Below are 15,568 nucleotides of genomic sequence, written 5' to 3' on the forward strand. Positions count from 1 at the left end.
TGTTTGCCCCTTAAAGTGATTCATTCTTCCAAGACACTTCATAGGTCTTCATGAAGCCCTCCCAGTCTCCCATTCCAACAAAGTGTCTCTCTTTCTGTGGACTTCCAGATTTGTTAATGTGTTATAGATACCAATTCTATCTCAATTTTTAAAAGATGTTAAAGAGAAGGGAGTGGAAGTGTAAAGGCCTCATTCCTGGCTCCCCCTGCATTCACCTCCTCACGAAGGCCATGCCTTTTCTTCCTAGCCTTCTCCACGTTCCTAGGACGCCCTTCCTCTGTCTCTTTTCACTCTTGTGTTAATGCCAGTTAGTTCCTTCAGTCTATTTTTTGGTAAATTTTAGAGTTACTTCTCTAAGTCCATATTGTGGAAAGACCTGTGAAATTATTCATAGAAGATTGACCAAGCTGAGAGTTTGCAGGTAGTTCAGATAGGACTTGACCTGGTTTGGGTCACTTTTTAAACAGTTAAGATTTACTTTGTGTTTTCTGCTATTTTGAGAGAGTAGTGATCATTCTATTCATTTTTCTTTCCAGAATTAGATTCAATACATATATGGACCCCTGGTAAATATGTTTTTGATTTAACTACTCTATAATCTTGTCCAGTTTAGTCAGGATAATGCATAAGTTCTATTGTATATCCAGGTCTAAAGAGAAATAGCTAGATAGTAACGTGTGTTCAGATTTGCAGTTATTGACTTCCTGACTAAACTGAATGAATGTGTCAGGATGCATATGTATGTACAAGTGTAAATGAATGCTTTGATGTGAACTTACATGCACATTCTCTATCTGATTTTGCTTTTCTAGCAAACATTCTTTATCAAAATTCTAGCAAACATTCTTTATCAAAATTCTAGCAAACATTCTTTATCAATGTTCTAGCAAACATTCTTTATCAAAATCACAAGAAAAATGTAATGTAGCAGGGGGAAATCCAGCTGTAACTTTTAGTTCTTTGTTCATTTTATTTTGTGTTAGAATCCTAGCTATTTTTTTAGGTTCCATTTTGAAGGTAGAGACAGGGATGAACTGCATGGTACTTTCACAACTGTCAGTTGAGAAAAATAACCTCCTATTTGTTTGCTGTGATGGATTTCGTGGCTTGTTGATGCCTATTGCTTCAGATCTGCCTTTTTCCCTGGACAGAGTTCACTGGAATCGAGCGATATTTAGAAAATGACAAATGGACCATCACCTCACAAGCATCAAAAGGCAATTGAAATGCTTTTCCGGTAGCGATAGGGCCTGTCACTGCAAATGAACAGAATAGATTTCTTTTGGCTTTTTCTCAGTCTTCTTCACATTTCTTATGTGGGTTTTACTTTAGTGCCCATGTTTATGTTAACTGCTTTTTCTGTTAAAGTAAAGAGAAAAGAAAAAAATAAGCTGAATGGAATTCACCCACTTCAAATTTTCATATATAGATAAAAATACAACCATGTCTTAAAATCATTTCCATTACTGGAACTCTCAATTGAAAATTACAGCAAAGACCTCCTTTCAATAAGCACCTATTTTAAAACCTCCAGCTATATTTTTTTATACTGAATATTCCTAATGGAAGCTACCTTTAGTGAAGAAACCTGAATAATCTCTGCATAACACTAAATGTATTTAGCCATATATGGCTATCTGTCATTGCATATATATGCACGTACACACACACAGTGAAATACATAAGCTCACATACTGTTATACTTGGGTAGTGATGTTTTTAAAACCTTTTGACTTACATTATTTCACTGATCCATACAACAGTACTACTTTGTAGACAGAAAAAATACTTTATACTCATTTTACAGTTGAAAAAACTGAAATTTAAGGAGTTTAATTTTCTAAGGTCTTATGTCTGGCTAATCATGAAGTCAAAAGTGAAGCCAAATCTACTTACTCCCAGCCCAGACCTCTCTTGATTACATAGTTTTGTTTCTATGCTGCTAGAAGCTCTGATTTTGGTGTCCCTAATATGTGTTTTGACCCTGTTAATTTTGTATATACTCAGGTGTGGGATTTTTTTTCCCTTTGAGGACAAGGTCTGATCTGAATCCAATGAATTTAGACTGGGAGATGAAGTACCAGAGTACTTTTACTAAAACTATGTATCCTTCTGTAGTCACTCCAAATGTTTGTGAAATTATGAAAATTAAGAAGAATGAAGATAATGTTCATTTATGGGATTTCTTTTCCATGTGTTTGTCAAACCCTTTCATTTTAACAGTTTGGTGAGGCTTTTAGACTACAGAATCCTAGATGCTCTTAAAACCGTATTAAGATCTTAAATTTGAAAATTTAAATCCTGCCTTCTAGTTCTGTTCCTATGATTTCCACTGATAAATCAGAGACTTCATGAGATTTTGCATGTTTCCTATGTTTAAGAAGGACAAATTGGTTGTAGGTTTTAGGTTGTTGAAATTTTAGTATATGCTAATGGAATAATATCTACTGTGATATCTTTAGCTTTGGATTTAAGATGGGTTTTGAGAAATCATTTTTTTCACAAGAAATTCAATACTTAGCCCATAGTAGGTAATAAGAACTATTTATCGAAAGATGGAATGGATAATAGGAAGTTTTCCCATCATTTTCTGGTATTAAATTATTGTTCTTATTCTTAGCGTTTAGCCTCTGTGGGATTGGATGCCAAAAACACAGTCTGCATTTGGGACTGGAGGAAGGGAAAACTTCTGGCCTCAGCCACTGGCCACTCCGACCGGGTAAGAAGACCTTGTTGGATCAAGCCATGCAGGTTTCATTACTGTGAGGGAACTGTGATGTAGCTTCTCAGAGTTGTAGTATTTTTTAAAATAAAATTTTCAAGTGTAGATTCTCCTTCCATATGCAACTTAAAATCTTACTGTTTATAAAAATTAATTTATGATTAGTAGCTCTGTTGGCATGATCTCTTCTGGTGATCAGATGCGTTATTTAAATTGTTACTGTTATTCATAGGCAAAACAGATTTTTGATACTGGCATTTAGCTTCATAAAATAAAAGAAGAATTGAATTTGAAATTATATGCACTGTTTAGGTGTATTCATTTAGAAATGGAAATAGTTGTTAGAAAATAATATTCACAAGGTATGTTTACAAGTGTATACATTTGAATTTCAAATGAATGTAATGACAACTGTGTGATTCTTTGTTATATTCAAGAAACTGGAATATAAATTGTCTGCTTACCATTCATATTGAAGTCATTGTGATCGTAGATGATAATTCCATGTAGCCATAGCTGGCAAGATGGGGTAGGAAGCAGGCATGTGCATTAGCTGGTCAGAAATGTATTTCTCAAGTGTCTGGAATAATTAAAATAATTTGGCTATTTTATTGTCTTGATTTTCTAATTTAAAAAAATGAATTTGCATACTGTCTTACATTGATTCCTAGTTGATCTGTATTTCTGCAAAGTATAACTCCATGCAGAATGAGGCCCTAATTAAATGTAAATTCACTGCCTCTTGATTGGTGTGAACTCTAAAAGATTTCTTTATATGAATGGCATATTCATCTAGGGAGAATTCTCATTTTAAGGGGCCCCCTTAGCTTTTACTGAACATTTGGGCAAATTGTATTCGAGGATTAAGTCCTCAGAAAGTCCAGGAGTGATCAGCAATGGAACGTTAGTGTTGGAAGAGGCCTGGCACCCGTCTGGCGCAATGGTTCCCACCACTGGCTACACATCCTGGGAAGATTTTAGAGTATAGTGATGCTTGGGCTTTACCCCCAGGTGTTGATATTAACTTACTGCTATTTAATTGGTATTAACTTAGTACTTAATGAGCAGGTTGAAAATATTTGTGATTCTTGCATTTGGTTTTTTTTCTACATTAAATTATATCAGTATTTATTCTCTATGTATTAATTTTATTTACTTATTTTTAATATAATTTTAATTTTATATTAAAGTATAATTGATTTACAGTGTTATATTTCAGGTGTACAGCAAAGTGATTCAGTTGTACATATACATGTATCCATTCTTTTTCAGATTCTTTTCCAATATAGTTTATTATACAATATTGAGTATAGTTCCCTGTGCTATATAGTAGGTCCTTGTTGATGATCTATTTTATATATAGTAGTGTGTATATGTTAATCTCAAACTCATAACTTATTCCCCCCCCACCTTTCCCCTATGGTAACCATAAGTTTGTTTTTGAAGGCTGTGAGCCTGTTTCTGTTTTGTAAATAAGTTCACTTGTATCATTTTTTTAGGTTCCACATATAAGTGATATCATGTGATATTTGTCTTTCTCTGTCTGACTTACATCACTTAGTATGGTAATCTCTAGGTCCATCCATGTTGCTGCAAATGGTATTATTTCATTCTTTTTTATGGCTGAGTAGTATCCCATTGTACTTATACCACATCTTCTTTATCTATTCCTCTGTTAATGGACATTTAGGTTACTTCCATGTCTTGACTATTGTAAATAGTGCTGCAATGAACATTGGAGTGCATGTATCATTTCGAATCATGGTTTTGTCTGGATATATGCCCAGAAGTGGGGTTGCTGGATCATATGGTAGTTCTATTTTTCAGTTGTGTAAGGAACCTCCATGCTGTTCTCCATAGTGGTTATACCAATTTACATTCTTTCGTACCAATTTACATTCCCACCAACAGTGTGGGAGGGTTCCCTTTTCTCCACACCCTCTCTAGCATTTATTGTTTGTAGAATTTTTCATGATGGCCATTCTGACTGGTGTGAGGTGATATCTCATTGTAGTTTTGATTTGCATTTCTTAATAATTGGTGATGTTGAGCATCTTTTCATGTGCTTTTTGGCCATCTGTATGTCTTCTTTAGAGAAATATCTGTTTAGATCTTCTGCCCCTTTTTTTTTTTGGTTTGTTTGTTTTTTGATATGGAGCTGCATGAGGTATTTGTATATTTTGGAATTAATTCCTTGTTGGTTGCTTCCTTTGCAAATATTTACTCCCATTCTGTGGGTTGTCTTTTCGTTTTGTTTATGATTTCCTTTGCTGTGCAAAAGCTTTTTAAGTTTCATTAGCCCCCATTTGTTTATTTTTGTTTTTATTTTCATTACTCTGGGAGGTGGATCCAAAAGATCTTGCTGTGATTTATGTCAGAGAGTGTTCTGCCTATGTTTTCCTCTAAGAGTTTTATAGTATCCAGTCTTACATTTAGGTCTTTAACCCATTTTGAGTTTATTTTTGCATATGGTGTTAGGGAGTGTTCTAATTTCATTCTTTTACATGTAGCTGTCCAGTTTTCCCAGCACCACTTATTGAAGAGACTGTCTTTTTTCCATTGTATATTCTTGCTTCCTTTGTTGTAGATCAGTTGACCATAGGTGCAGGGGTTTATTTCTGTACTTTCTATCCTGTTCTATTGATCTATATTTCTGTTTTTGTGCCAGTACCATACTGTTTTGATTACTGCAGATTTGTAGTATAGTCTGAGGTTAGGGAGCCTGATTCCTCCAGCTCTGTTTTTCTTTCTCAGGATGGCTTTGGCTATTCAGGGTCTTTTGTGTTTCCATACAAAGTTAAAACTTTTTTGTTTACCAAATTTATTGATGAGCTCTAGTAGTTTTCTGGTAGCATCTTTAGGATTTTCTATGTATAGTATCATGTTATCTGCAAACAGTGACAGTGTTCCTTCTTTTCCAATTTGGATTCCTTTTATTTTTCTTCTCTGATTGCCATGGCTAGGGCTTCCAAAACTATGTTGAATAAAAATGGCGAGAGTGGATATCCTTGTCTTGTTCCTGATCTTAGAGGAAATGCTTTCAGCTTTTAACCATTGAGAGTGATGTTAGCTGTGGATTTGTCATATATGGCCTTTATTATGCTTAAATAGTTTCCCTCTATGCCCACTTTCTGGAGAGTTTTTATCATAAACCGGTGTTGAATTTTGTCAAAAGGTTTTTCTGCATCTACTGAGGTGATCATAGTTTTTGGTTTTTTTTTAAATTGGAGCATAGTTGCTTTACAATGTTGTGTTAGTTTCTGCTGTACAGCAAAGTGAATCAGCCATATGTATACATATATCCCCTTCCTCCCAGACTTTTTTCCCATCTAGGTCACCACAGAGCACAGAGTAGAGTTCCCTATGCTATACAATAGGTTCTTACTAGTTATCTATTTTATACATAGTAGTGTATATATGTCAATCCCAGTCTCCCACTTCATCTTTGCTACTATTTTTTGAGGATTTTTGTGTCTATATTCATCAGTGATATTGGCCTGTAATTTTCTTTTTCTGTGGTATCTTTGTCTGTTTTTTTGTATCAGGGTGATGGTGGTCTCATAGAATGAATTTGGGAGGGTTCCTTCCTCTGCAATTTTTTGGAAGAGTTTCAGTAGAATAGGTGTTAAGGCTTCTCTAAATGTTTGATAGAATTCACCTGTGAAGCCATCTGGTCCTGGACTTCTGTTTGTTGGAAGATTTTTAATCACAGTTTCAATTTCAGTACTTGTGATTTGTCTGTTCATATTTTCTATTTCTTCCTGGTTCAGTCTTGGAAGGCTATACCTTTCTAAGAATTTGTCCATTTCTTCTAGGTTGTCCATTTTATTGGCATATAGTTGCTTGTAGTAGTCTCTTATGATTCTTTGTATTTCTGTAGTGTCAGTTGTAACTTCTCCTTTTTCATTTCTAATTTTATTGATTTGAGCCCTCTTCCTTTTTTTCTTGATGAGACTGGCTTAAGGCTTGTCAGTTTTGTTTATCTTTTCAAAGAACCAGCTTTTAGTTTCATTGATTTTTGCTATCATTTCCTTCATTTCTTTTTCATTTATTTCTGCTCTGATCTTTATGATTTCTTTCCTTCTACTAACTTTGGGTTTTGTTTGTTCTTTCTCTAGTTGCTTGAGGTGTAAGATTAAGTTGTTTATTTGAAATTTTTCTTGTTTCCTGAAGTAAGATTGTATTGCTATAAACTTCCCTCTTAGAACTGCTTTTGCTGTGTCCCATAGTTTTTGGATTGTCATCTTTTCATTGTCATTTGTCTCCAGGTATTCTTTTATTTCCTCTTTGATTTCTTCAGTGATCCTTTGTTTGTTTAGTAACATATTGTTTAGCCTCCATGTGTTTGTGTTTTTTACAGTTTTGGTGTGTGTGTGTGTGTGTGTGTGTGTGATTGATTTCAAATCTCATAGTGTTGTGGTCAGAAAAGATACTTGATATGATTTCAGTATTTTTTAATTTACTGAGGCTTGATTTGTGGCCCAGCATGTGATCTATCCTGGAGAATGTTCCATGTGCATTTGAGAAGAATGTTTATTCTGCTGCTTTCTATAAATATCAATTAAGTCCATCTGGTCAAATGTGTCATTTAAGGCCTGTGGTTCCTTATTGATTTTCTGTCTGGATGATATGTACATTCATGTAAACTGGGGTGTTAAAGCCACTATCACTGTGTTACTGTCGATTTCTGCTTTTACTGCTGTTAGCATTTGCCTTATATATTGAGGTGCTCCTATGTTGGGTGCATATATATTTACAATTGTTATATCTTATTCTTGGATTGATCCCTTGATCATTATGTAGTGTCCTTCTTTGTCTCTTATAACAGTCTTTAAAGTCTATTTTGTCTGATGTGAGTATTGCTACTCCAGCTTTCTTTTGATTTCCATTTACATGGGATATTTCCATCCCTTCACTTTCAGTCTGCATGTGTCTTTTGGTTGGAGCATTTAATCCATTTACCCTTAAGGTAATTATCCATATGTATGTTCTTATTGCCATCTTGTTAATTGTTTTGGATTTGTTTTTGTAGGTATGTTTCCTTCTCTTTCTCTTTTGTTCTCATGTGATTTGATGACCATCTTTAGTGTTGTGTTTGCATTGCTTTTTATTTTTTGTGTGCGTATCTATTGTAGATTTTTGGTTTGTGGTTCCCATGAGGTGTTTTGGTTTTTTTTAACATCTTTATTGGAGTATAATTGCCTTACAATGGTGTCTTAGTTTCTGCTTTATAACAAGGTGAATCAGTTATACAATACCTGTGTTCCCATATCTCTTCCCTCTTGCATCTCTCTCCCTCCCACCCTCCCTACCCCACCCTTCTAGGTGGTCACAAACCACCGAACTGATCTCCCTGTGCTATGCAGCTGCTTCCCACTAGCTAGCTATTTTACATTTGGTAGTGTATATATGTCCATGCCACTCTCTCACTTTGTCACAGCTTACCCTTCCCCCTCCCCATTTCCTCAAGTCCATTCTCTAGTAGGTCTGTGTCTTTATTTCCATCTTACCCCTAGGTTCTTCATGACCTTTTTTTTTTCTTAGATTACACATATAGGTGTTAGCATACGGTATTTGTTTTTCTCTGTCTGACTTACTTCACTCTGTATGACAGACTCTAGGTCCATCCACCTCACTACAAATAACTCAATTTCATTTATTTTTATGGCTGAGTAATATTCCATTGTATATATGTGCCACATCTTCTTGATCCATTCATCTGTTGATGTACACTGAGGTTGCTTCCATGTCCTGGCTATTGTAAATAGAGCTACAATGAACATATTGGTACATGACTCTATTTGAATTATGGTTTTCTCAGGGTATATGCCCAGTAGTGGGATTGCTGGGTCATATGGTAGTTCTATTTGTAGTTTTTTAAGGAACCTCCATACTGTTATCCATAGTGGCTGTATCAATTTACATTCCCACGAACAGTGCAAGAGTGTTCCCTGTTCTCCACACCCTCTCCAGCATTTATTGTTTCTAGATTGTTTGATGATGGCCATTCTGACCGGTGTGAGATGATATCTCATTGTAGTTTTGATTTGCATTTCTGTAATGATTAATGATGTTGAGCATTCTTTCATGTGTTTGTTGGCAATCTGTATATCTTCTTTGGAGGCCAGAAACTATCAAACTCTTAGAGGAAAATATAGGCAGAACACTCTATGACATAAATCACAGCAAGATCCTTTTTGACCCACCTCCTAGAGAAATGGAAATAAAAATAAAAATAAACAAATGGGACCTAATGAAACTTAAAAGCTTCTGCACAGCAAAGGAAACCATAAAGAAGACCAAAAGACAACACTTAGAATGGGAGAAAATATTTGCAAATGAAGCAACTGACAAAGGATTAATCTCCAAAATTTACAAGCAGCTCATGCAGTTCAATAACAAAAAATCAAACAACCCAATCCAAAAATGGGCAGAAGACCTAAATAGACATTTCTCCCATGAGGTTTTGATATAGCAGTCTATATATATACAAAATTGTTTTCAGTTGCTGGTCTCTTAATTTCAAATGCATTTCCAATATCCTGCATTTGTACTGTCCTCATGGTTGCTGGTTTTGATATCATATTTGTGTGTGGATGTTTTCCTACGTTTACTGTACGTTTGTTTGCCTTTACCGGTGAGCTTTCCCATTCGTAATTTTTTTGTTTCTAGTTGTGACCTTTTCTTTTCCGGCTAGAGAATTTCATTTAGCATTTGTTGTAAAGCTGGTTTGGTGGTGCTGAATTCTCTTAGCCTTTGCTTGTTTGTAAAGCTTTTGATTTCTCCACTGAATCTGAATGAGAGCCTTGTTGGATAGAGTATTCTTGTAGGCTGTAGGTTTTTGCCTTTCATCACTTTAAATATATCATGCCATGCCCTCCTTTTTCAGGTAAATTGACTTCTTTTTCAGGTAGATTGACTTCTTTTTCAGGTAGATTGACCATCTCTACTTCACTTAGTTGTTCTTCTGGGGTTTTATCTTGTTCCTTCATCTGGAATGTATTTCTCTGCCATTTCATTTTGTCTAACTTTCTGTGTTTGTGGTCTCTGTTTCTCAGGCTGCAGGATTGTAATTCTTGCTTCTGGTGTCAGCCCATTGGTGGGTGAGGTTGGTCCAGGGGCTTGTGGAAGCTTTCTTGTAGGAGGAATTAGTGCCTGCCCACTGGTGGGTGGAGCTGCGTCTTGTCCCTCTGATGTCCAGGGCCATGTCAAGGGGTGAATTTATAGGCGATTGTTGGCTCAGGACAACTTTAGGCAGCCTGTCTGCTGATGGGTGCGGCTGTGTTTCCCCCCTACCCCCACCACTGGTTGTTTGGCCTGAGGTATCCCAGCACTGGAGTCTGCAAACTGTTTGGTAGGGCCAGATCTCGGTGCCAAAATGGCAACATCTGGGAGAGCTCACTCCAATAAGGGGTCCCTGGGGCCTCTGCTACCAGTGTCCTTGCCCCCACAGTGAGCCACAGCCAACCACTGCCTCCCCAGGAGACCCTCCAAGACCTGCAGGTAGGTCTGGCCCAGGATCCTATGGAGTCGCTGCTTTGCCCTGGGTCCCAGTGCATATGAAACCTTGTCTGCACCCTCCAAGAGTGGAGTCTCTATTTCCCCCAGTCGTGTGGAGCTCCTGCACTCAAGTCCCACTGGCCTTCAAAGCCAAATGCTCTGGGGGCTCCTCCTCCCAATGCCAGACCCCCAGGCTGGAGAGCCTGACATGGGACTCAGATCTCACTCCTGTGGGAGAACCTCTGTGATATAATTATTTTCCAGCTTTTGGTCTCCCACCCAGTGGGTATGGCATTTTATTATATCATGAACGTGCCCCTGCTACTGTCTTGTTGTGGCTTCTTTTTTGTCTTTGTGTGTGGAATATCTTTTTTGGTAGGTTCAAGTCTTTTTTGTAGGTGGTTGTTCAGCAGTTAGTTGTGATTTTGGTGTTTTCATGAGAGGAGGTGAGCTCAAGTCCTTCTACTCTACCATCTTGTTTCCTGCTCATACCTTGCATATTGGATATTACTGTTTCTGCTGTTCTGTGATCCCATTATATCTTATCTTCCAAAGTGGTTGAATTGGACTGGATCTATACATGAATTTCCTGTTGTTTTGCTGATGAACTGTACACTTTCCAGTTACGAGTAGATTGTAAAAAGTACAGTGCTATCTAGTGAGAACTCTGTAATTTTAAGAGCCTAGAATGTTTTAATGACATACTGCTTTTAGAACACTGTTCTCCCAGACTCCATAATTTGTATCACACAGTTTTACTCTTTATTGTTGATGACAGTATGAATTATTATTGGTTACTTATGGGCAAATGATTATTTTCAAGATTATTTTAGTGGCTAAAATACTTAGCCCCTAGCACTAATTTGTATAATCAGTGCTTTGTAGTCTGCAAGATGATCGTACATACATTATCTTAATTGACCTCACAACAGAACTGAGATGGTGTCATTCATTCATTTTAGAGATGATGAGGTTAAGGTTAGAGATGCTAAGACTTGCCTGAGCTTGCATAGATAAAATGGGTACTTGGACCTTATTCATACTTGGTCCTTAGACCAAGTGTTCTTTCTTCAGAGCTGTTTCTGTGGTCAATACTTGTTCCTTTCTGCCTAATCAAAGGTTCTCCTTCTTTGTCTGATGATTGGAGCAATAGCTTCCTACTTGATGAGAGGTTAGCAGCCTCTTTCTCTAGTCTAGTCTCTGCCCCTACAATTGGTCCTTCTTTCTATTAGAGCTTCACAGAATGTGGTCCATGGACCACCTGCATCAGAATCTCCTGGACTGTGTTTTAAAATGCATGTGCCTGGACCTAATTTCTGATCCACTAAATCAGAATCTCTGACATGGGCTGGGGGAATATGCACTTTAAACAATTGCCATTCTCTTTGTTTTCACTGTAAAGCTATCTCAAAAGTGTGTTATTAGCATTGTGGAGAGCCACCAAAAATTTGATCAAAAAACTATCCTAAATCATCACAGTTTATTTACCTTGGATGGACGAAGTTAAAAATGTGATACCAGTTCTCAGTGATTGTGGTTAATTATTACTTATTCATTCAGGACTAAGGTAAGTAGACACAAGGTGCTAAAATGTGTATTAGCAATTCCTGACTCATCTCCATAGCCAAGTACTCCATTTGGGTAGGTAACGTTGTGCTCTGAATGTTAGGATAGAGTCTTGGCAATTGGACAGTATCTGAAAGAAAGCAAAAACACATGAATGCTGAACAGAGCAACTTTTTATCTTTTTTAAACAGATTTTTGATATTTCCTGGGATCCATATCAGCCGAACAGAGTGGTTAGCTGTGGAGTGAAACATATAAAGGTAAAGTAGTTATTATAAAGAAATTTTGGTACCTTGTATGAAAATAATTCCAGATGTTTATATATATAATTTGGTGTTGAGAAACTGCTTCAAACTGCTTTTTTCCCCTTAAATTTGGAGGCTTCTTACCTGCATCTCTGATCCCAGAGCACGCTAACATCAGCTGATGGGCCTCCCGTTTAGAAATGCAGCATAACAACAATCAAGCGAAGTGCTCAGCAGGCAGCTGAAAAGGAAACTTTATGTTAATTAAATATTATACAGAAGGGCTTCCCTGGTGGCGCCGTGGTTGAGAGTCCGCCTGCCGATGCAGGGGACGCGGGTTCGTGCCCTGGTCCGGGAAGATCTCACATGCCGTGGAGCGGCTGGGCCCGTGAGCCATGGCTGCTGAGCCTGCGCGTCCGGAGCCTGTGCTCCGCAACGGGAGAGGCCACGGCGGTGAGAGGCCCGCGTACCGCAAAATATATATATATATATATATATATATATATATATATATAAGACAGAAGACTCATAATACTTTTAGGATTGCATGTTTTAAAACAGTTCTGATTTTAATTTTGTGAATTAAGTTTTTTCATTGTGAATGTTTATACATATTGCATGTCAAAACTTTTTGATATGTTGATATGTTCTTTTAGAAGAAAGATGCCATGTTGTGATGGACCTAGAAGGAGAGCGATATATAGTACAAACCTACCTGGGCCATTGGCTTTTAAATGCCTAGCTTCCTGTAGACTACACAGCCTGGAATATTACTAGTGGAGCAGGACCTGCCTCTGTCTATTTGCTCCTCTCTATTTTGTTACACAGGTAGCAAAATTAACACCATAGACATCCTTTCCTCTGACATAACAAAAATTTCTCCTGGACCCTGGGATACGGCCCAGGATCTTCTGTCTATAGGTTTGTAGATAATATAAGTTAAAGTCCATAAAGAAAAGAGTGTAAGGGTTACTTGCTGGAACAGAGCATGTGTGGACCTCTGCTGCTACAAAAATGGTGCATTTCTGTGTGAACAGAGGAAATGTCTGTGTTACTCCTCCAACCAACTCCTCCTGTTTCCCAGTTCTTTTGTTCGTCTTTTAGTCTAGTTTTTCGTGATCCTTCCCATTATTCCTACTTAATGGTTAGAAAGGGACACATGATAAAATGCTCAGAAATAAACATAACAAGAAATATGCAAGACCTAATTTAAAAACTATCATAGAACTTTATAGAGGAATGTAAAAGAAGACCTGGGCAAATGGAGAGAGACAACATTGATTCCGGACATGAAGTGTAAAAATGATACATGCATTATTTATCTCCAAGTTAATTTATATTTAATACAAGTTCAATGAAAATCTTTATAAGCTTTATTGTTATCTGACAGCATTTCCCTTTAAGTTATTCTAAGTTAATCTATGAGAATGAAAGACAACCAAGAACCTTGGCACAAAAAACAATAATGAAAAGGAAAATGCACTACTATTTACTAAAGCATATTATGAAGTTTCAAAAATTAAAATGGTACAAGACTGGGGTAAGGATAAATAAAAACCAACAAAAAAGAAACTAAGCTGAGAAATAGACCTTAATATGTATGACAATTTAGAATATAATAATAGTACGTCTGACAAGTGGGCACTAGAAAAATTTATTATTCTAGTTGTATGTCATTACTTCATAGCATATACTAAAATAAATTATTTATGAATTAAAGAGTTAAATGTTAAAAAAAACTATAAAATAGAGGAATATATATGTAAATATTTAATTTCTCTCAAGTTGGAGAAAGGTGTTTCTAAATGTAAAAGCAAATAAGCCATAAAGGTGTTTGACACAAATAACCAATAAACAGTCTACAGTAAGGAATAGAAGGGAGTTTTATTTCAGCCAAGCTGAGGACTGGCCCGGGAGTGCAGTCTCCACCAAGGAAGAAAGCACTCTGAAGAAACATGGTTTTCAACACAGTTTTATATTTTCTCTGAACAAAGGACATACATACATCAAACATGACAGGGTACATTCCTTCAAACATTCAACGGAGATGTGTAGTTTCAGATTAGCACATACACAGAGAGTCAGCATGACCTTGACTTCTGGGAAGGGAACTTTGTCTTTGAAGGAGTACTAACATGGGCATCGTGGAAGGGTAGGCATTTACTCCTATGTTCAAAGAGAACATTCTTTACTTCTGGATAATGCATTCTTTTCTTTAATGGTTAAAGCAAATGTACAATGTATGTTTGACAGGCCATATGTCAGGCTGTTCTAGTTCACATAAAATTCAGGCCAAATCATGTATAAGCCAGAATGGCTTCCCCACACCCTAATAGATGAAAATTTCTTCCATCAAAGGATAATACTATAGATTCAACTATACAAATATTAAAATATTCTGTTTACCTTCCCACTACCCCCAAGAAACAAAAGAGGCAGACCACAAACTAGCAAAGTATAGGCAACAAGGCATAGAATGTTGGCTTGTTCTTGAAATATAAAGAATTCTAGCAAATCTATAGAATGGACAAAGAATGTCCACATTATTTTTCTCAATTGTCTGCTAATAGACACATGAAAATGCTGACTCATTAATAATTAAGGAATAGACATTTTAAAATAACAGTGTTTTTAATATATCAAAATGATGATTGAAATGTATCCAGTATTGGGAAAGATTTGGGGAATGAACACTCTCAAACCTTGCTGGTGGAAGGGTAAATGAGTATAGTCTTTCAGTCCAGAAATTTGGCAATACCTGTCAATTACCTTAGAAATGTTGATACCCTTTGAAACAGTAATTTCATCCCAATTTTAGTATATGTGCTGCCAAAGTAAGCACAGCCAGTAATGTCATATCTTGTAATTTATCCCAAAGAAATTCTTAGGAGTATGAACCAAGCACTGGTTCATTGCTGAATAACTTACCATTAGCAAATAAAACCAAACAAAAGACGACCTGAAACCCCCTAACTGCCCTCAGGTGGTTAAATAAAATATGGTATATCCATATGAAGAAATACTGTGCAATCATACGTCATATTTTAGAGGATTATTTAATATTATTGGACATATTTAAGATCTATTTACAGTCTACTTCTGGGTGGGATAAATTTGTGGCTTTGATTTTTTTACTTTAAAAGTATATTTTTGTGTAGGAAAAAATTGGTAGACTATCCCAAAACATTAAACAGTTATCTTGCGTAGTGAGTTGATAGTTTTTAAATTTTCCCATTATTTTAAAATTATTTTACAATAACATGCATTTCTTCCAAAATAAGAAAAAAGTAATGGAAACACAGGGGACAAAAAGATAAGTCTATAGGTTCTACTCTTCAAAGGTGTCACATGTCCTTAGGGCTTCATAAACATTTTATAATCCTTGTGCAGAGAGCTGATTTTAACCTGAGGCTATGTTTGCTGAAATGAAGGCCCTTTTTGCTTCAACAGTAGTTGGATAATCCTTTCTCATAATTTATACAGTCCAACTGAAAGACTAGAAAACTCATTAAATTTGATAAACATTAGTTGAGTT

General features: G+C 36.4%; 1 protein-coding gene across 1 annotated transcript in view; it reads left to right on the forward strand.

The window, feature by feature from the left end:
* Nucleotides 1–15,568, forward strand: part of EML6 (EMAP like 6) — a gene marked incomplete at both ends in the record, with an annotated part of 312,634 nt that overhangs the window by 135,216 nt on the left and 161,850 nt on the right. The window contains 2 exons of the mRNA XM_082672746.1: nt 2,621–2,719; nt 11,980–12,048. Coding sequence (XP_082528872.1) covers nt 2,621–2,719; nt 11,980–12,048 — 168 coding nt within the window. The remainder of the gene's footprint in view (nt 1–2,620; nt 2,720–11,979; nt 12,049–15,568) is intronic.

The sequence above is a fragment of the Grampus griseus genome, assembly GCF_964374135.1.
Source record: "Grampus griseus genome assembly, chromosome: 15".
Lineage (NCBI taxonomy): Eukaryota > Metazoa > Chordata > Mammalia > Artiodactyla > Delphinidae > Grampus > Grampus griseus.